We start from the raw sequence: 23,684 nt of genomic DNA on the forward strand, positions 1-23,684 counted from the left end.
ATTTGCTATTCAAATGATGTGAAGTTTTAACTGTTTACATAAGTTTTGAGAAATTGTTTCTGATCCTGAAATAGAAAAGCATTCAAATACTTCTGTCATGTGCAGCACAGAGCCCTTTAAAGTGTGGGTTTAATGTCTACAGATGCACTCTTGCGATTCATTTTTCATGAGCATTTGTGCTGGGAGACCTTGGTTGCTGAAATGGAAAAGGGAAGTGTGAAAGCAACATGGTAACAAACTAGTGCAACAGTCTTAAAAATTCTCCGTTTAAGTCAGCTTTTAAATTGCCGACTCTAAACATGAGAAGTGGAGAGTAGCGTGAGACAGAGAGTCCCCCTTTTGCTTGCCATTTATGCCAGATAACGTGGAAGCAGCCAGGTGCAAAAGTCGGAATGGAACTATTAGAGAGTGTCCAAAGGAAGGCCATGAGGATGGTGAAGAGTCTGGACTGGAAGCCCATGGGGAGCAGCTGAGGTCACTTGGTTTGTTCAGCCTGGCGGAGGCTGAGAGCAGCCCTCAGTGATATTCAGCTTTCCCGAGAGGGGAGGAGGGGGGCAGGCACGGATCTCCTCTGTCTGGTGACCTGTGGCCCCAGGGGATGGCCCGAAGCTGTGCCAGGGCAGGTTTAGGTGGCTGTCAGGGAAAGGTTTTTCCCCAGAGGTTGTTCATGCGCTGGAACAGCTCCCCAGGGCAGCGGGCACAGCAGCAGCCTGCCGGAGCTCCGGGAGCGTTTGGACAAGGCTCTGGGGCACACGGTGTGACTCTCGGGGTGTCCTGGGCAGGGCCGGCAGCTGCGCCCCCTCATCCCTGGGGGTCCCTCACAGCCCAGGACATCCCCGTCCCCGCTCGTCACTTCCTGTCACTTCCTGTCGGACGGAAGCCCCGCGGGGGGGCGCCCTAGCCGGGCGGAAGTGACGGACCCGTGAGGGCGGAAGCGGAGCGGCGCGAGGGGGCGTGGCCGCGGGCGGCAGGTGAGGGGCGCGCGGCGTGGCGGGGAGCGCGCGCGGGGTCGAGCCCGGGCCCTCAGAGCCCTGGGGGAGCCGCGGGAACACGGGCGCGGCCGGCGGCGCAGGGAAACGGCTCCGGGAACGGGCCCGAACGGCGTCTCCGCGGAGGGCCGTGCTGGGGCTGCGGCCTGTCACATCCGGGGGTCACAGGCGCTGCCCGTCGGGAACCCCGCCGGCTGTTGGGCAGGAGAGGTTAGCAGCTCCTGTTAGGGAGTGTAATAAAAACCACTGGCCAAATTCAGTAAATCAAAATTTAGAATTTTATTTTGAGACTTGAACACAGTCTCCGATAGCCCCAATTAAAAGGGACAGCGTCGAATCCCGGGATTTCGGCACTGGGTGAACACGGTAACCGACTCTGTCAGCCTGTTACTCCCTCTGTTCACAAATTGGGTCCAACGCTGCTGGTTTTTTATACAGACCTCCGCTGAGAGTGGACCGAGACCGTAACACTCTTGCCTCGCGGTAGCTTCATTAGGTATTCATGTTCGTGTCCGGGGTCTGTTGAATGGGTTTTCGAAGAACAGTGTCCTGATTGCCGTGTCCGGAGAAGGTTTGGAAATGTTAACACCGGGCCGGAACAGTTAACATATCGATCTGATGTAATCATTTGATCGTCAGGGCACCCATCTCCTTTTTCCGTCTTTTTGTGTTTTTCCAAAACGGGTCCCGGCAGGGATTCCTCGCGTCCCCACCCCCCGTGCGGCTTTTCGTCTAAGTTAACCCTATACACACCGTTTTAGGTTTACTGATCTTACCCCAAACTTACAGTAGATCAGTTTTACATGGTGTATTATTACATTCAGCAGTGAATCAATTACATATCATATTGCTTAACACGAATTAACTTTAGGACATATACCACAGGGAGGAACAGAGGGGTTGGAAAATGGTTCTTATCCTGGGTGCCTTCGGAAAAGCATTCCCTGCAGGTCGAGGGATGTGATCCTGCCCCACTGCCCAGTGTCGGTGAGGCCGCGCCTAGAGTTCTGTATCCATTTCTGGACTCCTCAGGGCATGTGACTGATGGAGCTTCAGCAGAGAGCGGCAAAGTTGATTAAGGGTCTGGAGCATCTCTCTTGTGTGGGCAGGCTGAGGGAGCTGGGTCTGTTCAGCTTCAAATAAAGATTTTCCAGACAAGTTGTACAGTCTCCATCACTGGATATTCAAGGACCATTTGGGTACAGTCCCGTGCTGGGTGCTCTGAAATGAGTCTGCTTGAGCGAGGGCTTGGACCAGATGACCCACTGAGGTCCCTTCCAGCCTGAGCCATTCTGCGATTGTTATGTGGTGCTTCGGTGATGAGCCATAACATGAACTGGGAGATCTGCCAGGCAGGCATGGAGCATGGAATCCTCAAGCTGACGGTGACATACAGGACTCCTGAGCTCCACACAGTGTTTCAGGGAATGGTAAGGGCGATGCCTCTTTTCAGTGTAGATCAAGTACCCTGTAGGGACAGATGGGACATGCTGCAGCCTGTTGACAGAGGAACAAAAAAAAGAGAAGGAGGTGTCTGAGAGAGACACAGGACTGTGTGTTGTGTGTTCTGTGATTTTTCCTCAGAAAGTTGGCTGATGGCTTGTGATGGGGTTCGGGTGTTTTGTACTATTCCAAGTACACTCCCAGGCCAGTAGTTGTGCTGGTTGTAATGATTTGTCAAATAAAGCCATATTGTCAGTGTTTACAAGTGAACCCAAATGCTGATATGATAGTTGCAATTATTTGAATAATCTTTTTCTATGTTTGAAATAAATAATGAGTTGGCCAGCAGTAGGAAGACCACAGGACTACTAGACCTGGCTGTGCACATGAAGAAAGGATGTTGATGGATGTCAATTCATGTCCAGCAGTGATGGTCATTGATAGTATTTATTTTGGTAATCAACAGGAAGTCCTGTGATAAGGTTTTCCCCCTCCTTTTTGTTTTTTTATTTATTTGTTTGTGGGGTTTTGTGTTTTGGTGGGGTTTTGTTTGTTTGTTTGTTTTTCTTTTTTTGTTATTAAATGTGGTTCCAATATTGAATGGTTGAATAGCACCTGGATTTTCCCAAAGACATCCTTCCAAAGAGGAGGCTCTTTATCCCTGTGCAGAGAAGACTAATTCTTGACTCTGTGCAGATCACAGTGCAGCTTCCAGCAAGGAGTGTGGGACAGTGCTGACAGTGGTTGTGGCATTTCATGTGATAGAGGCAAATGTCAGCTGAGAGTTTGCCTGGAATAACCTCTTTATTTCACGGAGGTTGCGTGGCTGGTGTTGCTGGATTTGCAGACTGGGCTGGAGTAGATGAGATAGAAGCTAGAACTGCCCCCATTCCTAGGCAGTCCCCTGAAATACAGAGCCTTCCTGGAGCAGTGAAAGGAAGCAGAGCAGAGAGTGTTGCTCTTGCCAGAGGCAAGGCCTGGAAAGTGGCTTTGGTGTGTCCTTGTAGTGGCTTTTCTGCATGACAGTTTTCTGGGAATCAGAGGTGCTCCAGTCAACTGTCCCTTGCTTAGACTTTATTTTAGGAAGGTTAGCTGATAAGTTCTCCTGATGTTTCATTATGTTTGTCTTGTCTGAGTAGTAAAGCTGGGATGTAGAGGCTGCCTGAAAAATGTCTGTATTCCTGGGATGCGTTGAATGGGGGAGAAACAGCCACACCTCCAGAGCCCTGAGGCACTCCCAGAGCAGCACAGGCTGCTATTCTTAGCATCTGTCCTTCTTCTGTCACTCCAGATATTTAAACTGAGTTTAAAATCTTTGTTCCTTCAGATACAAAGTGCTGTTCTTTTCTCTGAGCTCAGGAGTTCATGGGCCAGAAAACTTAAGGCAGATAATTATTGTGAACTACTCTGCAATCTGGTTTCTGGGTAATACCAAGGTTACTGTGGTCATATCAAGCTCAGCTTGGGGAGTGAAAGGGAAGGGTAGAAATTGAGGGCTGGGGAAAAATAGTATTGAAGTAATGATGAAAGCAAGGCAGATTTTTTTTTTTTTTAAATAACACTTTTTTTAGATTAAAGGTAATGTGCAGAAGAAGGAGAGAATTATGTCTGAAATTGTTACGTTTCCCATGGCTGTGGTATAAGAGATTGAAGGAAATAATTTTTATCAGTCAGAAAAGCAATTTCTGTAGCTAATCAGCTCTGCTTAGACCCCTTCACAAGGTAACCTTTCCCAGAAAATACTTCGTCCAGGTCTCATTTATTTGACCCAGCTTTTTGTCAGCTCCTGTCAATCAGGCCACTCTGTAGGGATATTCCTTCTAACAAATGTGGACAGACTTGAAAACATTCCTTATTTAGTGAGTTCCCCTCCTGTCATCTTCTAGAAATGCAAGCATTACCTTTGCTTTTGAATGTGTAAAACAGGCAGGAACTGATCTGGTTGCTGGTTTGATTTGGTTGTTTCCTTAACTGAATGTCTAAGGCCTTGTTGTAATATGGCATGTGGAGCCTGGGGGCTGTAAAACTCCAGAACTTTGGAGCAGAGGGTACTGAATGCGGAGGTGGAAACCAGGACATTGCGAGTTATGATTTGTGGCAGTGAGATGTGGCGGTGGTTAGATCTGCAGCTGAGGTCCCTCTGCAGGAGGGTGAAACTGATTTTGCATCAGAAAATTAGGGGGAAAAACTAGGTGGATTCCTTCCATTCCTTCCCTTCCTTCCCACATGGTGTGTCTCTGGAAGTAAGTATTGCTGTGGTCTGATAGTGAGAATGAGAAGCTCCGGACATTCTGCAGGAAGCTCTGCATCATCATTCTGGTTAGCCTGGTTTTGGAATTCCATTGTTTAAGAGAACTTATTGCAGAGGAATGGCTCTCTAGAGGACTTTCCATAGTCAGTGGCTTCTGTGTACTTCAGGCATACAAAACCAAAGCACCCCCATTTAGGAAATCAAAGAAAGAGCTGTGTCTGGACGTTTGGGGTGGGATTCTTAACTTTAATTATGACGTCTGTATAGTAGGTGTAGCTAAGCTATTTCTTTAGTAATAAATAATGATAGGAAGGGAAGGCAGGCAATTAGCAGAGCATTTGTGGTCAGTTGTATATATATGCTTCCCTGGAATCAGATCAATTGTTCATTACAGCATCTGTTTGTCTCCATTACTGATGAGAGCCAAAGGTGGCAGTTGCAGAGGGGATTATCTGATTAACTTTAGAAATCAACATCTGTCTGTCAAAATGAGCTTTATGTATCCAGCTGGAGGAAATCAATTTCAGCCTGTGCTTAGAGGACAGGGCTTTCTCAGCAAGGTGATGCAGTGAGGGAGGCTGCCTGTGTTTCACAAAAGAGAGCTCTGTGTTGAGGGGAAAGATTGTCTTGAAGGCAGTAGTTGCTTAGAGGGGGTCTTAGCTTATGGAGCTGGTAGGATTGAAATGCACCTCCGAATTTGTCTAAGTCTTTACTTTTCAGATTCTCTTTAAAAATATTGTAATAGCATTCTCTCTTCTGGAGAGTCAATATAATTTGTTGTATCTAATCCATCTTTAAATGTCTGGTATTTTGCCAAGGACTTGCCTCATGCTGTTGTAAAGCTGGGCTCTGAGATGTCAATTTTTGATTCTTTCTCTTAAGCCTAAGTGGGATACAGCGGTATGTGACAAACCAACAAATCTAAGTGGCTGTGAGAAGTATTTTGGGTAAGGGGGGGTCTCCAGCTTTCACCTATAGTAGCTGCCGCAGCTACTATGTCTTTCAAAGCAAAGTGTCTGAGTCAAAGGTTTTTTTAACAGGCTCTGGCTTCTTGAGAAGGAGGTACCCTAAATGCTGGGCTCACACTTTCGGAAGCAGAATTTTAACAGGCCAGTGCTTTTCTTCAGGTAGTCCTGCTGACTGTCAGGCTCTGCAGTGCTCTACTGCTTCTGCAGGGCCATGGTGTGATGTGAGCCTGAATCCTTTTGAAAAGGTTTTGGCTGTTCAGGTAGTCCCATATCAATGAGCAGTTGTGGGAGCAGGAGATGCCTTGTAGGATTCATTTTCTACATGGACTTTTCATTGCTGATGTTCTTCTGAGGTAATGCTATACTGTAAGGATAGGCTGAAAGACTGAGGTTGAGTAAGTGTCCTCTAAAGCTGGAGGAGAGGAGCAGAAATGGTTTTTACAGCTGTGGCTAAAGTAACCTTGTGATGTAGATTGGGCCGCGATGTGCTTGTGCTGCTAAGAGGGAAGGAGAATGATGGCTTCTCAAGCTTTTCACTTTCCTACACATGTTGCCAGTATCTGTGTGTGGGGAACTCCAGCTCCTCAGTTTAATTCACTCCTTAATAGTGAGCAGGGTGGGAGAGCTGAAATCTGGAGTCGTTTTGTTCCAGAAATAGCACTGGGAGGCAAAATCCCAGCTGATCCCAAGTACTCCAAAGATGGAGAAACCCCACTCTTGCCTGAAATAACTACTAGAGGTCTTGAGACCAAAGCAGTAGCATCTACAATGGAGTTTGAGGGTGCTGCTATTAAGAGACATCAAGTAACATGAGCACCCTGGTGGAGTACAGCCTGCTACAGGGCCTAATTAGGATCTTATTAATGCTTTCTTTCATCACTGCCTTCCAGCCTTCAGATGGTGATTAGACCTATTTATAGGGGCAGAGTTCCTTAATATTCAGCGCAGTGTACTTTCTTACCAGTCAAATCAGTGGCATCTGCATCTTTGATTACTGCTTAATAACACTGTAGAAGACAGTTAATTAAAAAAATATAAATAGACTTTTCATCCTCTTAACATACCCAGGTTGGATTACCTCAGGGACTCTGGTGAACCTCTCATCTCACTGCTGGAAATGCATCCTGCCCACTTATCCAGGATAGTTACCTTTTGTGTGCTCTGCTGAAGATCTAAATTTCGTTCCCTCCCATGAAGGTCAACACAGGGCAGAATGATTGTGTGCTGCATAATAATAGGACTTGTATGTAGGCTCCTATGCTGCATTTGAACAATTTCTAGCTTTTGTTTCAGTGTCTCCATCTGTGTGATGCCTTGTCCTGCCTTGTCTTGCCCCTGAACAGGAAGAGCATGTACAGTGACATGTTTTGCTTTTCAAGTTTTTTTTTTAAATACAGCTTTCTGGTTTTACTGCTGATAAAAATAGGAGTGTGCTTTATCTGTGGAGGGCAAGGTGTTATAATTAACTTTTTATATGTTATTTTTTCCTTGGAGGATTTAGTTCTGATATTTTGTTGGGATAGCCTCTAGGCAAGCCTCCAGAACAATCAAAGTATAACTTGAACATGCTAGCAGATTTGACCATGGAAAAATGTTTGTCCAGGTAAACATGGTAGAAAGTATTATGTGTAAGAATTATTCCCAGGGAGGAATTTGGGGTGACTTCTAATGGTTAACCAAGTTATGGATGTGACTTTCCTCTGTCAGAGGAGATAGCACACTCTGATAAGGTATGCCCAGAGTCTGTCTCCTCCATCTTTTAAGTGTATTTGGTCTTGACCTGTGCTTCATTCTAGCTCAGTCTGTTCCCACTTTGGAACCATACTGGTGGTGGTGGGGTAGTGAGGTGTGGTGAGGGATATGCAGACATGTTTTATTGCGTATTGCTGATCCCTGTGTCCTTATGGGTGGTTACAAGGTGTTGATCTTTTATAAGGATCCTGCAAAAGAGAAACATAGGGTTAGAGATAGCCTGTCACTTCTTTTTGGATATGTTACTGCCTGTGGGATTTAAAGGCCTCTAGGTCATGCTGCCTTTCCAGAAGCAGCAGCAAAGTAATTGCTGAAACAGCCATTGTAGCTTTGAAGTATACACACTGATGATTTTTTTCAAAGTATTTAATCCCTCTTCTCCCCTGAGCCTGCTCTTTTTAGTTTCTTGAAATATGTTAAGGAAGCAGATATTGTTGATGTCTTGCCTTTTTTCACAGCAAAGTACACGTCTGGTAAGTGCTTGTATATAGCTTTACATTCTGCCTGTATTAAGGGCAGCCACGCTGTTTTTTTAGTATTGCCTTTGTTTATGTTCCTTTGAAAAATGAAGATATTTTAGGGCTGTGGGGTTGTTTTATATTTAGATAATCATCCCAATGGTCATTCCTCCATAGAGCAGTATTTTCTAAAGAACTTAAGGAAGCGTTGCTTCTTTTACAAACTCTGTTTGCTCTTTAGCAAATGTTTTGGGGCTTGCCTTAACATAAGTTTTATTCATATGGAGAGAGGTGAGCAAAGCAAGTGGAGTGTTTGTGGAGTGTTTCTCTACCTATCCGGTGCGGTGAATTGTATACTTCCTTTTCCGGTGGCAGAGCTCCACGTGTCTCTCAGGGTATTAGACCTGGCTCTGGTGAGTGACAGTAGGCCCAGCTGTTGGTTCCAAATGCCTGAAAACCCTGGAGTGCTCAGCCTCTCTCTGTCCTGGTTTACGTCTTTTGGGATGGCGAGACAGTCTGGTGAAGATTGTGCTTCCCACTCCTGCTGTTTCTCTCAGCTTTTGCCAGTGTGGGTGTTGGCACTGGGATTGAGAGAACAGCTTTGTGTGCTGAGGAATAGGCACCAGCCCTGAGAAGCTTTGGACCAGCCTGCCTGAGGTGAAAGTCACAGACAGCTTAAGGCAGATGTGTAAATCTGAGCAGTCAGTAGCTCTAGTCAGAAATTCCAGATCAGGAAGCAGGTGGTGCAGTGAGAAAGCAACCTTTTTGTCTTTGTTTTCACTTTAATAAGGTAAATGAGGTTGTTATATAACACCAGAGCATATTTGTCTTCATCATGAAAGTTGGCATAGAAAAAATAATTGAATAAAAAATGGCTGGAGCCCTCAGATGCTGCAGCTCTTTTCCAGAGCCTCTTGGATCGCAAAAAAACAAAAAAAGTTCTGTGTTGCTGTTTCTTCTGCATTGTGTGACCCGTTGGTGGTCACACCACTAATGATTAAATCTCTTGGGTGATCTCACATCTTTTTTTGTGACTCATACTTTCTTTGGGTACGTGTGTCTGTTTCGCACTGTCGCATCAGAGTATTTCATGTCAGCTGTCATAATTCCAGCATGCTGTACTTCCTGCGGGAGCATACCAGCTCCCTCTGTAAGAGTCCGGAGTGATACTGGAACTAGGTTGTTGCTTTACTAGAACTCCCTTCTATATTTAAGATATAAGCAGTTTATTTGCACCTTTACTGTTCATATTGCATGAAGGCTTGGCACCCATTGGATAGGGTAGAAGAGCTGACATATTTTAACATGCAGCACTTGCTTTTTTTATGTACTAATTCCAATAGTGGAGTTTGGCAAGAAAATGTACTGCTTCCTTCTCAGTGCGCTGGAGTTTGAGATGAAGGAAGAGTCAGTCTTACTGAGTGATGTTCAGTCTTTGCTTTCCTTCCTGGCTTCTGCAGGGAATATTTTGAATTTTCCCTTTTGAAATATTCCTGATTTCCTGCAGTCTCTCTCTGTTATGTGAAGCAATTCTCCTTTTATTCTAACCATGTGGTGAGGCCCTTACTCGAATTGTTTGTAAAACTGTCTTATTTCTCCAATTAGTTTGGTCCTAAGAGGTAACAAATAGCAGCTGTAGTATGGGATTTTGCCCAAGTCTAGTAATTTTTGCTGTTTTCCCTCCTTGCTACAGACCTCCAACTTGTTCTCTTGCATGGAAGGAATTGTCTCTTGTATCTGTCTCTGGCAGTAATTTCCAGAGTCTGCCATATTTCTCCCCTGTGGGTTTTTTAGGAAAGGTGAGAATCTGAAGCTTTGAGAGTCTTTACTGAGAACCTGTGAAGGTGACGTTTACTGGCAGACAAACTTTGACATTGTGAGCAGGAGCACCCAGGGATTTTCCTGCTTTGCCCAGTACTCGGTGCTCCTCTCTTTGCAGGGGAGCAGTGGGACCTGAAGGAGAGTCTATAGCTTCTGACTGCAGGGGAAGAAATGGTTTGGGAGTAGCTAGCAGAGCACTGCTCCCAAGTGGGAGCATCTGTCAGTCAGCAGCTGAACTGAGCTTGGTTTTAGAAAGGACACTAGGAGAATTAGGATCGGTGAGAGTCTGAGAGATCATATTGGGACTATATAATCTCATCTGGCCTCAAGAGGTGAAAATCTTGGCTTTCTCAGGATTACCTTTACACCAGAATGGTTTTGATGATGAAGCAAGTTTCAGAAGTTTCCTTCTTGTCCCTCCTTCCCACTATGCTTCATGACTAGACAATTGCAGCTGTTTATCTGGCTGCGGTAAATTGGGTCATTGAACTGATTTGAGTTTAAAATAGGCATCCCAAACATTAGCAGCACTGATTTGACCAGTGGCAGGGAGTATTATAAACTCCTTTTACTGCTGGGGCCAGAGTAACTCATAACCACATCCTTGCTGTGTTATCTGGTTTATTTATGTGTTATCGGCTTTATTCTGTGGTGGCAGTCAAATAGTAGATCTGAAAGGAAAAGTATTGAAGCTTGATTGTGGTCAGCAGTTCAAACACTGCTGTCTCAAAATTAGCTGTACTCCTCTCAGATTAACTTGTATGTTTTACAGCTCTAAATAATAATTTCCTGTCTGCAGAGTAGGCTCAGTCAAGAAGACTAATCAGTGTGCATACATTGCCGCTAAAGAGTGCAGATACAGAGTCTGGCTGCCAGTGACGCATGAAATGAAACATAATAAGTCTAGGCTTCCTAGACTGGCAGCAGAGTCAGCTTTCTAATGGCTGATCTTGATCTTGCAAATTTATTAACTACGGAAAGGCTTCTACATGCCCTTACATCTTATATGATTCATTACTAAACACCTCCACCAAAAAAACCTCAAAACAACTCAGCAAACCCCACATCCCAAAAGAATACCCTTAAATGACAACCACATCACATTTACAGGAGGCTTTTCCTACCCTACTTTGGTATCATCTTAAAGGAAAAATTTGGAGAGGGTGGATGGTGTTTCTTAAATATACAGAAATGGCTGCAGGCAAGTCTAATCTGTTCTCTTCTTGTTTTGTGAAGCGAGATAGGGAAGAGAAAAAATATGTGAAGACCCCTCTAATTTCCACATATTAAACTGGTTTTTATGTTACAACCATCTCCCTTCAGGCTCCTGATTTGTGAATTTCTCCAGTATGGGCTGTGTTTCTACATTATTCTCAGCCTGCACTGCTATAGAGCCAGGAATGGAGGTTGCACATAGCACTGTCCTCTGAACTAGCTCCTGCAGACTTCCAAGTACAACAGAGGGAATGTGTGCATCCTGAGATATCCCCATCTCTTTCTGATACCTTGGATTTTTCATCCTCCTTTGTTTTGCTTCTCCTCAGCTTAATGAATATTTTCTTATACAGATGTACACAGATGAAGCCCTGTAATGAGCACCTGTAAACTGTGTGGTTTTTACAGTCTGAATGAGAAGAGACACGGACAAAGCAAGTTTGAAGGGAGTTGTGTAGACCCAGCAGTAGAGTTTGGGTTAGAAAACTGTATGGATACTCCACTCTGTTCATTCTTCAGAATGTCCTAACAGTAATGTATTTGTGAGTTTGCAATTTCTAATGTGCTCAGAGAGAGGTTTTTTTCCTCTTTATGTTCTTCCGAGTCCCAGGAACTTTTTTGTTATTTTTGTGAGTAAAGACACGGGAGGCAAACTTTCTGGGAATTGCTGAGGGAAAGGTGAGCAAGGCTCAGGATGGAAACGTGGGTGGTGGGTGGCCTCCTGGCTGAGCGATAGAGCAGTGGTACTGGCCCAGCTGCTTCCGGAAGTGTGCACACAGCTCTGGTGTGTGTCACACAGCTGTGTGGCACATGACCAAAACATTTCGGTGACGGGCCAGGCTTGAGATGTGAAATGATAAGCAAGAGATTCCCACCTCACTGTAGCTGCCCTGAATGTATTAAAAGTTCAATATGTCAGCCTTATTAGTTGTGCCTTTCTCCTCACCTCACCAATTCTGTTGCAAATGCTTTCCTAAAACAATTAGTGGAGCAGAAAGTAGAGGTTCCTGAATAACTGCTGTGATAAAATGGCAGTGTGTTTACTGTAATGACCAGTTTGTGCTTTCCCTTAGGTACAATGGCCACAGTAGTCCAGAAGCACTTTTTGGAAGGGCAGACATACTCAGTGCCCCTGATCCAGCCGGACCTACGCAGGGAGGAGGCTGTGCAGCAGGTGGCAGATGCACTTCAGTATCTACAAGAGGTGTCAGGCGATATCTTCAACAGGTAAAGTGCTCTCCTGGAGGGTTGGGTGCTTAGCATTCAGCATTACAAAACAGAGTGCTGTGATTAGGTTGCAGCAGTGAAAGGGCATTGGGTTGGTAAGCAAAGGAGGTTCAGAAACGAGTGAAAAAGGACCAGATGCACTTCAATACGAATTATTAGATTTGAGTCTGTCAAAGTTAAGCATAATGAAATGGCTGCAGTTAGCTAGATATTGTTGGTTATTAATTTTTTATTCAGTGGCAGACTTCTACAAATTGCATCACTGGTTCTGCTGCACTTAGCCTTTATTCCTTCCTGCTCATGTACTAAAGGGGAGGCTTTGTTATTTAGAGTATCCTGAAGATGCGTCCTTTTGAGTCATTGTACTTGAAGCGGTGATGTAGAAAATGTCTCTTTGTTCTGATCTCTGCAATGTACAAACTGTTCTCTTTGGGCTTTTGGTGTTTCACACTTCCCTTTTTGTGGGTTGGAAGGGCTGAGTGTCCTGAGTGAGACGGGGTTTCTTGCCACAGTATCATAATCCCTCAAAGACCATCTCTCCAAGGATTTGGTCCAGACTTGGCAACTCTTGCATATGATCATCTTCAGGACTGGATCTATTAGACTGTCTGCATAGCAGATCAGAGAGATTCTTGTGTTTGCTTGCAAATGATGGCAGATAACATGGTGCCTTTTTCTGTCCAGTGCCATCTTTCGCATCTCAGTGCTCTGAGATGGTGTGTAGTATCATTGGGAAGGAAGCAGGTCAGCATTTATCTTCTCATAGTCTAATTAGTAAAAGCACATGCTTTGATTTCAGCAGGTCCCATGACTATCTAGTTTAATTTATTATGGTGTGAGCAGGGTCATGGCATTCTGTCTTTTTTTAAGTTTTGGAAGGTTTTTTTAAGGGTGGATTGAAGTTCTGTGGTTTAGAATAGTGATACGTTGAAGAGTAGCCTCTGGAGAAGGAGCAGTCTCTAAGGCTGAGCCGAGGTTATTGAGCGAAATTAAGATTTTCCACTGGAATAGTCTTTCTTCGGGCAAGGGCTGCATGTGGGCTGGATTAGGTTGAACACAGGGTCTGCTTCATTTGTGCTCTTCAAAGTAAGGGGGCACTTAATGATCTAAGGCTGGGAGAAGGCATTCTGGAGCTGCCATAAACACGTGGAAAGCACTTTTCAAATTTGGGCCTGGTTGGCAGTGCTGTCTCTCTCTGTGGGGTAAATGAAGCTCTTGATAATACAGAAGTCACTCTTTCTCTGTCTGTTTTTCCCCTCCTCTCTGCTGTCTAATTTCCCTAGGGAGACAAAGCCTGCTGCTTTGTATGCAAGTCACTCCAAGTACTGAGCAGTGACTGTGATGCTGTTCCCTCACTCTTTGGTGTACTCATGACTTTTAATTACCAATTTTCTCCAACAGAGGAGGCTTCATTGGCTTCTTTGTTTGCTTTGCCTTTCCACTGAGGTCTTGGCTCTCTGATATAATTAAGAGCAATTTAGTAATTATGCAGGCATCTGATTAGAAGTTCCATGACCTTGGTTTTTCCATGTCAATCCAGGGGCAAAGCTTTCAAGGTGAGAACTTTGCCACTTAGTGAAGAGTGACTTTTTATCTTCCCTTTCCTGAGTTAAGGCAGCTCTGTCTTCCATTTCCAGGAAAGAGCTGCCTTATCTGGGGAAACTGACTGTTTCGATCTGTGAAAAGAGCAGCTTGCAGTGTTGGTGGGGAGGAAACTTGTTCACTGTGGGAGACTTGGCTGAGTGTGTCCAAGTCGTTAGTTCAGTACTACAAAGATGCAGATGTTCTGAGGTTGTTTTGTGGGAACCGGTGGATTGGTACAGTGCTTTTGAGAGTGGCAAACCAATCTGTACTTTGTTGAAGGTGGAGTGAAAGTGTCTCTTACTCTCTATGAAAAAAAGAGTATTTCCACAACCAGATTTTAGCTAATCAGAATTTCTGGTCAGAGTTGTTGCTGACATGAGAGTTGAGTATGAATTCTTAAAATTAACATGTCGAGATGACACAAGAGAGATACCTTTCCATTTAAGGAATTAGAAGAAAATACAGGGAGCTTTCCTTCTCTTTGCCCCTTTTGGGGCAATTTAGGAAATAACCCATGTGACAAGTCTCTGCCAACCTCTCTTCTTTCCAATCGTTCTCAAAGAAACTTCCTTGCTGTTAACTGCGGCAAGGTGTTTGATGAATGAGACACTGCAGAGTTCATTAGTTCACAGAGTCAAGGGATGTGCGGGTGCAAAACCACAGGTAAACTATGGCTGAGACCCAGAGCATCCCCACTGGGCCCAGCCTTGGAGCACAGGCCTGGACTGCAATTGGGAATCACTTAGAAAGAACGGGATACATCCTCTCAGCATCCCTCTCCGTCATATCCCTAACCCTCAGGAGCAAAGACCCACCTGACTTTTTTTACATGGGGAACATCAAAACTCTCAGCTTTGGCTGCTGGGCAATAGGTTGATGTCTTAGGCCAGTGCTAAGCCAGTGCTGGATTGATGTCCAGCAGTGCCTTCCTTGGAGGAAGTCCTGTCCTCTTGGTGCTGATATCAGAGCCTTAAGGGATCTTTAGGACGGGAGCAGAGCTGAGATGTGAGTAGTTCTGAAATTGAAAATTCCAACAAAATGTTAATCATTAAGTATATTGGGGTGTTTTAAAGCCCTCCTTGTTTCAAACTTACTACTGTGATTATTCAGGATGATCAATAGTGGAAGTGGGGGACTGAATACATCAGTGTAAATGTATTTAGCTTAGGAGGTCTGTGAAATGGAAACTTGCCAAGAAGGGTCTTGCTGCAACCTGTACTGTGCTCTCTGTTGTGAAGTGGGGCTCTGGGAGGCAGCTTGATACTTGGACACTGCATTGTGTTTCTTTCTCTGCTGGCTGCAAGGGTTGCATCTTTCTGAGAAGAGATCTGTCTACTGTGATGGCTCACCATCCAGGTGAGTTTACACCAAGAGATGCACTGTAGCACAGGGAATCAATTTTTTTCCGGTTAATTTGAGAGTCTTATGACTCTTGTTTAACAACAAGGTGCCTCATGACATTTTGAAATTGTCCCAGAAGTCATCTGAAAGGGGATGCTAGGTCTAGTTTAGTTTCTGATACGTCTCTTGAGAGGCTGTAGGAGCAGTCATTTGCCTCCAGGAAGATAAAGCAGAAGCAGTGAGGTAAAGAGTGAGTGGAACGTCCTGCAGACATGAGGGAATGAAGTGCGGGGAAGACATTTTGCCGGCAAGTTGTTCTACTTGTAGATATATGTCCAAGTAACGTGGATTTATTTTCAAGTGTAGCACACACTTTGTAAGGCACCATTCATTTTGTTACCGTTGCCATGATCCTCTGGAAGCTAACTTTGAGAGCTCGTGAAGATGTAGCTTCGGTGAAACTCCTCGACTGTAGGAAGAAGACTTTCCGAGGTGACACAAGGGTGTGATCAGCGTGCTTGGAAGGTTGGGAACAGCTGGCGCTCGCAGGCATCCTACACCCCCATAAAGAGGCAAAGGGAGTGTGCCTGTTCTGCAAGAGACCAGGTCACAACTCTTCTGGATGCTGCTAAAATCCTTAAGCTTAAGATCTTCTGGGATCTGATCCATGCAAAATTGCAGGAGAGGTGTTCTCCTACTTCTGGAATTAGTCTCAAACCTGCTAAGCAGGCAGAAGGCACACAACAATTTCAAACTTTAAGGAGCTCTTGAGAAGATTCTTTCTACTCTCACAGCAGTAGTGGAATATCTTGGAGAAATTAGAGACAGTTTGCATTAAAACAGATGACATGTGCGGTAGGAAAGGCAAGCAGTAAGGAGAAACTAAGGTAATTTCAGTACATGTGAATTGTTGATTTATTTTAGTTTGTGCGTTTTTTAACACTGACAGGGAAGTCTTTGTACTCTGTTCCTTGTTGGAGAAAATTCAATACTGAGTAGCAGCCTTCAAGTTCTTGTGAGCTAATTTTGTCTAGCGATAAGTCTCTGTTAATGAAAAGGGTTTTGGCAAAGATCTTATGAACTTTCACATCCAGAGAGTAATTCCTTTATCCTCAGTCCCTGACTGCAGGTGGCTGTGGCTATTACTCTCTGGAAACAGGCAAGGAGAAGCAAATTGTAACAACAAATCAGTGTGTACCTCACAGCAGAAGTGTTCCCTTATTTTTTAGCCCACAGTTTTGGCAATATTGTTGGATTCTCCCACTATTCTTGACACAATTACCATGTTATTCTTTTATTACACAAAGTGATAGCTCTACCTTCTCAACCAGCTTCAGACACTGGAGACTCACATGTGCTGGAGTAATTTTTTGTTCCTATGGATGACTTTTGTGTACTCAGTCAGTCCTGGAGGAAGAGGTTCATACAAGTCATTTTGTTTTACAGGCATGACTTCCATTAGGGATCCAGCATGGAGAAAACTGTCTGGAAAATAACACTCAGTGGCTTGAAAGGTGTATTACAGGCTCTCTCCTATGGGAGTGTGCACACGGAGGAGAGAGTTGGGAGAGGAACAGCAGTGCCAAAGGTCTGTTCTTCACACTTGACTGGCGCACTAAATTCCCTTTCGATGGTGCATCTTTCTGACTTGCTGTGATGCTGTCGGGCTTTGCAAATGGGGAAGGTTGTAAGGGTTTGAGTGTAAATGCAACTGACAGCTGAGACAGAGCAGTGCTTTTGGAGACAGGAGACCCATTTGTAGGTGCTAATGAAAAAGTTTCTGGTTTTCTTCCATCTAAATCCTCTTCTTCCATCTAAATCCTCCAGAACCTAAATTACCCATCTGGCATTTCTCTTTAACACACTTTACCGTCCAAATTCTTTAACCCAGGCTCCAGAAACTTTCATCCCCTCTGAACCCATTCACCATGCTGAGTCATTAGTATTTTTTATCCCCTATTCTCCCTGGCACAGCATCGTGAATGGGATTCCCTTCTTAATTTATCCAAGAATATGATCCTTATTCTGGATTAATGGGCATTTTAAAACCAGGTATTTGCATTTTAATTTACTTTTAGGACTATTGTTTTAGATCCACCAGCAAATCTGAATCTGAAAACATGCTTGGGCCTAAGAGGCATAACAAGACATTCCTTTTAGAAGAGGAGGTAAAGCTGTTGCACTTCTGCTCTCCATGAGTGCAGTAGGAATAGCTTTCTGGTAATCTATGGCATACATATAACATTCCAATAGTTATATACGTATATATAACATTTCAGTGGCTCAGTACCAAGAAGCAAGGAAGTTCATAGTCTCCACAGTGCAGTTCTCTCTGTTGTTTTGTTCCAGTGACTGGGTAGTTTGAAAAGAAAGTGCTGTAATCACTCAGGAAAGGTGTTAGATGGATAAGGTGTCATAAAGAGTTGTTCTAATTTGTTGAAGAAGCGCACTCAAATTAGGTTGTTGATGGGCATATCATAGAAAATGCCTTTTGAGGTTTGAGTGTGACTGCAATTGATTGTAGGAAAATGAAGAGGTAACACTAAACAACCTCTGTTTCTGAAGAGTAAATATTATTAAATAAAAAACTTCATTTGCAAAAAATATGTGAAGGAATCTTTCCTTTAAGGGAAGGAGGCCTGTTTTGAAAGAGGAGGATCTGTTAAGAGAAGTTCACTTTGAAAGCAAGGTAAGAAACAGAAAAGCTAAGTTAGCAAGGAGGTTTTGTAACTGGCAAAGGGCTGGTAACTGTTTCTGAGAAAGTCTGTTTTATGTACTTGGACTTCTTTTAATTGTACCAAAAATTTGGATGTAACGGAATTTTGGGAATCCGCACTAGCTCTCACAGGATGCTGAAGAGGTTCATTGCTGAGCAGAAGCAGTGAGAGCAAGAAAATAGAAGAAATTTCACCGAGATGTGAACTGTTGAAAAGTGCAGGGGTCACTGCAACAAACATGATAAGCAGAAACAGTACTGAGTGCAAACCAGAATAACCGGGATACTCCAAATCGTGCTTCAAAGGTCATTTACCAAGTATTTGATTACAACTTCAACAGGTCAGCACTGTGAGGGAAGACCACAGAGGTAGACCCTCATTATGTGATCAAAGTCAGAAAGGAGGTAGGAGTTCTGAGAAGACATGAAGTGTAGTTGTCTTTAAACAGACATTTTTTGGTAGCAAGTCCTTGGTCTTGGTTGGGCTTTCCTTCTCCTGAATATTCAAGTCCAATTGTGCAGGACAGCAGTTTTTATAGAGTTAGCACTGGCTTGTAAATTACAGGTTTTACATACGTGTTACTGAAAAGGAGACTGAAGGGTTCAACTTGTCATCTGCTAGTAAAATTTTGTGTGATTGCCATCAGCTACTTGGAAGTGGAGAAAATCTCAAGTCAATGCAAAAATCTTTACTTGTAAACATGTGTCTTAAGTGTGGGTAGCGGCTACATTTTGGATCCCAAGAAAAAAGTGGTGGTGTTGAGGGAATGGTCAGTATTTTGTGTCAGTCCTTGCTGGCTGTAGCTTATTTTGAAGAGCAACAGTGGGGTGGATTTAGCAATGGGGAGACACAGAAAAAGGCAGATGAACTTGCACAGGTGGCCTTAAACTCAAATGGACAATTAAGCAGCTACTGAAAGGTGTGTGGTAAGTCCTGCGAATTAATGCAAAATTGTTCAAGTTAGTGAACTATGGACTGAAAATCTCATCTGCTGAGACTGTACTTGTTCCAGGGAGGAAATGATTCCACTCTTTGTTTCACAGGCAACCAAGACTTAATTAACACTTGGAAATTGCTTGGAGATTTTGGGGTGAAAAGCTATGAAGTTCTAAGGATATTTGATTAAATGCAAAGAAAAGCAGTGGTTTTCTTAGAGAACGATGAGAGTGTGAACTGCTATCACCAGGAATCTTTTTCTGCTCTGGAGGCAGGTGTGTTTTGCTCAGCATTCTTGTTCTTTATGACAATGGCTTGTTTTGGTGAGATCAACTCACCAAAGACTACGAACAGTGTTTGAGCAGTGTGCTGTCATGGTGTGAAAAACCTCCCAATGAAGGAGTGGAAGCTCAGCTTTCTTGATATGTTCAGCCTTACATCACTTCATTGCTTTTTGCTACACGTGTGTAACTGAGTACTACTTACCTTGGTCAAGAAAACTGATTTAAAACCATTTGGAAGTTATGGGGGAAAGCTAGGAATAAAGAGAAACTTCCTGACTGTCTGGCCAGTGGGGAGGAAGGCTCTGCAAATGTCACTTCTCCCACATGATCATGGAGATGTATCTTTCGTCAAATGAGACACAGCCTAGAAGGGCTGGGGTGGCTGTCAGTGCTCCTCTCCTGCTGTTGCTACCTTCAGGTGAAGCTCAGAAGAACCAGCATTTCTGGCTGGTGGCTTATGAATTTCTCTTGCAGCCCCACATGGGAGAAGGCACAGATCAGACATTTCAGTCCAGGCTGCTCTGTCTCCTATAACTACTGCTGGTAGGGAAACTGGAGCATAATGTCGAATAAGAGTGAGCTGTGTAACAGAAATATTGTCTGTGTAGAATCAGACATGATCTCAATGATCCAGAGCAATCTCAGATCTTTCTAAAGGCATTAGCTCTCCCTACCCCAGATACAGTTCACAGCAGATCACCTGGGCATTTCTCCACTGTTTGTCTTCTGTGACTCTGTATTAATACACATTTTCTTTTCGATGGGGACAGACAGGGAGTAAGATCTGGCTGATCTGAGAATGGAGCTTTGATGGGAGAATGAGAAACCTAATGTTTGTCTATGCACAGTTGATTAATTTGAGGTTACAAAGTGCCAAAACACCTTCTCAAGCTATCTGCCAGGTAAAATCTATTACTTCAAGTAACATGGAAACAAAATTTATTTTTGAGAGTCTTGCAAAATTCTGTCCAAACAGGATTAGCCCTCCTTTCACAAGTGATTAAAAAAAAACAAAAGGAAAAAAAAGGAAAAAAAAAAACCAAAACTGAAAACACTTAAGGCTATTACTACAAAAGATTGAATAAATACTTATGACATTTTTGTAAGGATGAATGGAGACTCTAAAGATAACAAACCAGTTACTATACTTTTCTAGTAACTTTTACTAGTTACAGTACTGGTATCAGTTCCTACAACTCCTCTCCTCTGAGGAAAGGCTGAGAGAGTTGGGGTGGTTCAGCCTGAAGAAGACTCCAAGGAGACCTTATTGCAGCCTGTCAGTACCTAAAAGAGGCCTATAAGAAAGATGAGGACAAACTTCTTAGCAGAGCCTGTTGTGATAGGACAAGCAGTACTGGTTTTAAATTAAGAGGGTAGATATAGAGTCTAAATATAATGAAGGTATGTTCTGTGATGAGGCTGGTAAAATGCCAGAACAGGTTGCTCAGAGTATTCAAGGCCAGGTTGGCCAAGACGCTCACCAAGCTGATCATCTGAAGATGTCCCTGCTCACTGTAGGGGCTTGGACTAGGTGGCCTTTAAGGATCCCTTCCAAGCCAAACTATTCTATGATTCTGTGATTCTATACTGACTATCATCAGCTGCCTAATATATCAAGACTCTTCCTGTGGCTGCTGCTTTGGGAAGCAATTTCACTGCCAGTTGAGGAACTCAAAAGGTCGCCTGTGAAACTCCAGCAGTACAGGTAAAGAGCCACTTTTTCCTCCACAGCTTCTTTTAGAAGTAATGGAGTTCTTAAAGTCATCTTTCCCAAAAGTTGTCACAGATGGTAGAACCTGTGTTGTGTATGCGTATTAACACTGTTAAAGGAGAAGTAGATTGACCAAAAGTAGCCTGTATAGTTTAAAGATCTAATGGTGTACTTTATTTGCAAGCACAGACTTTCTGCTTAGTGTACACTGACTTTTTATTTAGTATATATTTCTTCTAAAAAAAATGAAAGCACATCTGCTTTCAGACCAGTCAGTGGTATGAGGCAAGGAAAAAGCTTGGAAGGTTAAAGAGGAACTTGTTTGTGACCTTTTTCTAAGAAGGGAAAAAGAGAAGCTGCTTTTGTAGAGGAGAACAAGCTGCAGGGGAAGAGGGAGAAGGGTGCTGGGATGGTAGGTCAAAATTCTAAGTTTCCAGTTTTACATAAACTTAGTTCACAGTAGTGGGAGTGCCTTTTGAAAGGAGAGATTAAAAATCAAAATGAAGTGTTTTTTGTGTGAGAACGTGACCTGTGGAGGGTAATATATGCTGGATCCTGCTGAGGATAACCTGGCAACCTTGATCACCCTCCAATCTGCAAAGCCATTCGGCATCACAGGGCAATACGCAAATGCTGAAACACCTGCAAATCAGGCTTGAGGAGCAATCAAAGTGAGATAAACATTAATTAGTATAATACCCCAACTCTTAATGGAGGAAGGAATGTTGATTACACAGCCTCACTTGGGACTTCTTTCTGTCAGAAATGGTGTATGATGACAGTTTCTGATTGCACTTACTCGGATAAGAAGTAAGACTTTAAAAACTGCTTAAATATGGAGAGGGAAGAGCAGAAAGCAAATAAGTTGATCTTTCTATGAGTGGTTGAACGTGTTTGGCTCTTCATAAGAGTTTGTATTTTTCCTTTTTGCCTTTCGAACTTTTGAGGTGAATTGGCTTTGTAAGGTGATTTTGAATGCTTCTCTGGATCACTGTAAGCCATAAGTGTCTTAGACTTTTTTTTGCCCTCCCCATCTCAATCCTGAGATGTTGCCAGCTGCAGGGGGCAGAAGCACTGAGTGGGAGTGGGCTTCTCACAGCGTTCATTTTTGATGCTCATTTCTTCCCTTGTTACCCTGCTCCAGTATTAGCTGCTTGGAGAGTCTGAGAATAAAATTAAATGCAATAACCATGAACTCAATCCCTTTTTATTCATGCCTCCTGCAGTAAGGGAGAAATTTAATAAAAGCACATGTTGAGTCATTGAAAACCGATATAGTAATGGACAAAGACCCTCTAACTAATTAAAGTTAGAAAGTGGAATGTTTATTCACCGGCGGGCAGCACGGGAGTCATCTCCGAAAGGTGTGGCCGCCCCGAACAAAGCGCTTTGCTCTCTATTTATTTTCCAAGATCTTACATACAATACATATGCATAACCCCAGCACCTCCCATCCCCGCTCTCTATTAAAATGAGGCTATCAGTCCTTCACACATGCACAGTTCTCCTCTTGAATTGGGTTGCTGGTCTCAAATTGGGTCAATGGTCTGAAAGGATGAGGTCAGGAGAGTCTTCATCAGGTCTCTGTGACCCTCTGGCACGATCCAGGGTCCTCTGCTTCGTGATTGATTGATACCAAGTCCAGGTGCTGGCCATTGTTCTTACTGGTTTCAATCTGTTCTTATGACCGTTCACTTACTCCACTTTTTCTATAAACAAGCTCATAATATAACAGTTAGCTCTAGCTTAAGCATATAATAATCATTAACCTACCATTTACTAATCTAACTCACACCTTGATCAGTATAAATTGGTTCTAATCCTTAGCTAAAATCTTAACTCTTTAAAATTATGTTTCAATGTCATATAGAGAAAAAAAAAAAGAGGTGGCTTGACTTTTAGGCAAGAAGCCAAGGTTTTATAGAATAAATTTATTATATGTACCCTGAAGTTTAGAACAGCAATGCCTTAAGCATCCCCCTGCTGTTGCTATATTATGTCAGCTTTTGTGAGATGTTTACAGCTCTGTAGCTGAATTTTCACAATTTGTACTGTAAACATCATGTTTTTTACATTCCTTTCTGATGAGAGTCAACTGACTGACTTCTAGCCTCGCCAGTGGGATGGAGAGGTGTTAACCTTGTTCTCTAATCCCTGGTCATCATTCATATTCTAGATAAGCAAAGTCTTTATAAATAATAAAAGTTCTTCAGCCTTCTTCTTAGAGTCAAAGAATGTGTAAGTATCATTTTCTCTTTGTTTTGCTATCTCTCAGGCTTGGAGCTTGGGCTGGGAGGTGACCAAAAGCCTGATTTGCTGTGATATGTACAGTCCTCATTTACAGAAACAGTAATTTAATGCTTCGTCTGCCTTATCCTGCTGTGCAACTTCATTTCTCATTCTGCTCTGTAATGTTCTTTCTCCTTGGTTGATCGCTTACTTTTGCACTTCAGACACAAAAATGAAGTTCTTTGGTATTCTAGAGAGGTTTGCTCCAGCCTCTGTTGCCTAACCTTTCTCGTTCACCTTGGTGTGCAACTTGCCTGTCCTCTCTCGTATTTCAGAAGTTTCATCATCCCTGTCACTTTCGGGTGACGTGGAAGTTCAACAGAGAGAGCAAGGGGTCGCCAGCTGCTGTGGTGCTTCCTTGCAGCTGCATTCTGTCTTCCTCAGACACCTTTCTTTCAGTCGGTCAGCTTGTCTTTAAACCTTGCCTGATTTTAAGCCTTTTTCCTGATACTGTCTGATTCCTAGCAAATACAGGTGATAAAAATCACTTTTTTTTTGGTTGGCACTGTGAAGTGTTTGGAGACTCACATACAAGTGTGGTGTTATTGCCGGTGCTGACAGTACTGTCAGGCAGTATCCAGTGTCCCAGATTCCTAACGCCTCAAATCTTTTTCCTTTGGGGGTAAGCACAGACACAGCAGAGGAAGTCTCAGTAGCTACCTGAATGTGAGGTCTATCAGAGGAGTTATAATGGAATA

General features: G+C 43.5%; 1 protein-coding gene across 3 annotated transcripts in view; it reads left to right on the forward strand.

The window, feature by feature from the left end:
• The first annotated feature begins 901 nt into the window (after positions 1 to 901).
• WASHC1 (WASH complex subunit 1) overlaps positions 902 to 23,684 on the forward strand; it is a 39,470-nt gene continuing 16,687 nt past the window's right edge. The window contains exons 1-2 of one of the 3 annotated variants that reach the window (XM_040061919.2): positions 902 to 971; positions 11,971 to 12,124. In XM_040061919.2, coding sequence (XP_039917853.1) covers positions 11,976 to 12,124 — 149 coding nt within the window. In that variant the 5' untranslated portion in view covers positions 902 to 971; positions 11,971 to 11,975. Of the gene's footprint in view, positions 972 to 1,182; positions 1,200 to 11,945; positions 12,125 to 23,684 lie in introns of those variants that run through there. The other 2 variants (XM_058420265.1, XM_040061917.2) reach the window with 2 other exon arrangements.

Source organism: Hirundo rustica, chromosome 4, assembly GCF_015227805.2.
Source record: "Hirundo rustica isolate bHirRus1 chromosome 4, bHirRus1.pri.v3, whole genome shotgun sequence".
NCBI classification, from domain to species: Eukaryota; Metazoa; Chordata; class Aves; order Passeriformes; family Hirundinidae; genus Hirundo; species Hirundo rustica.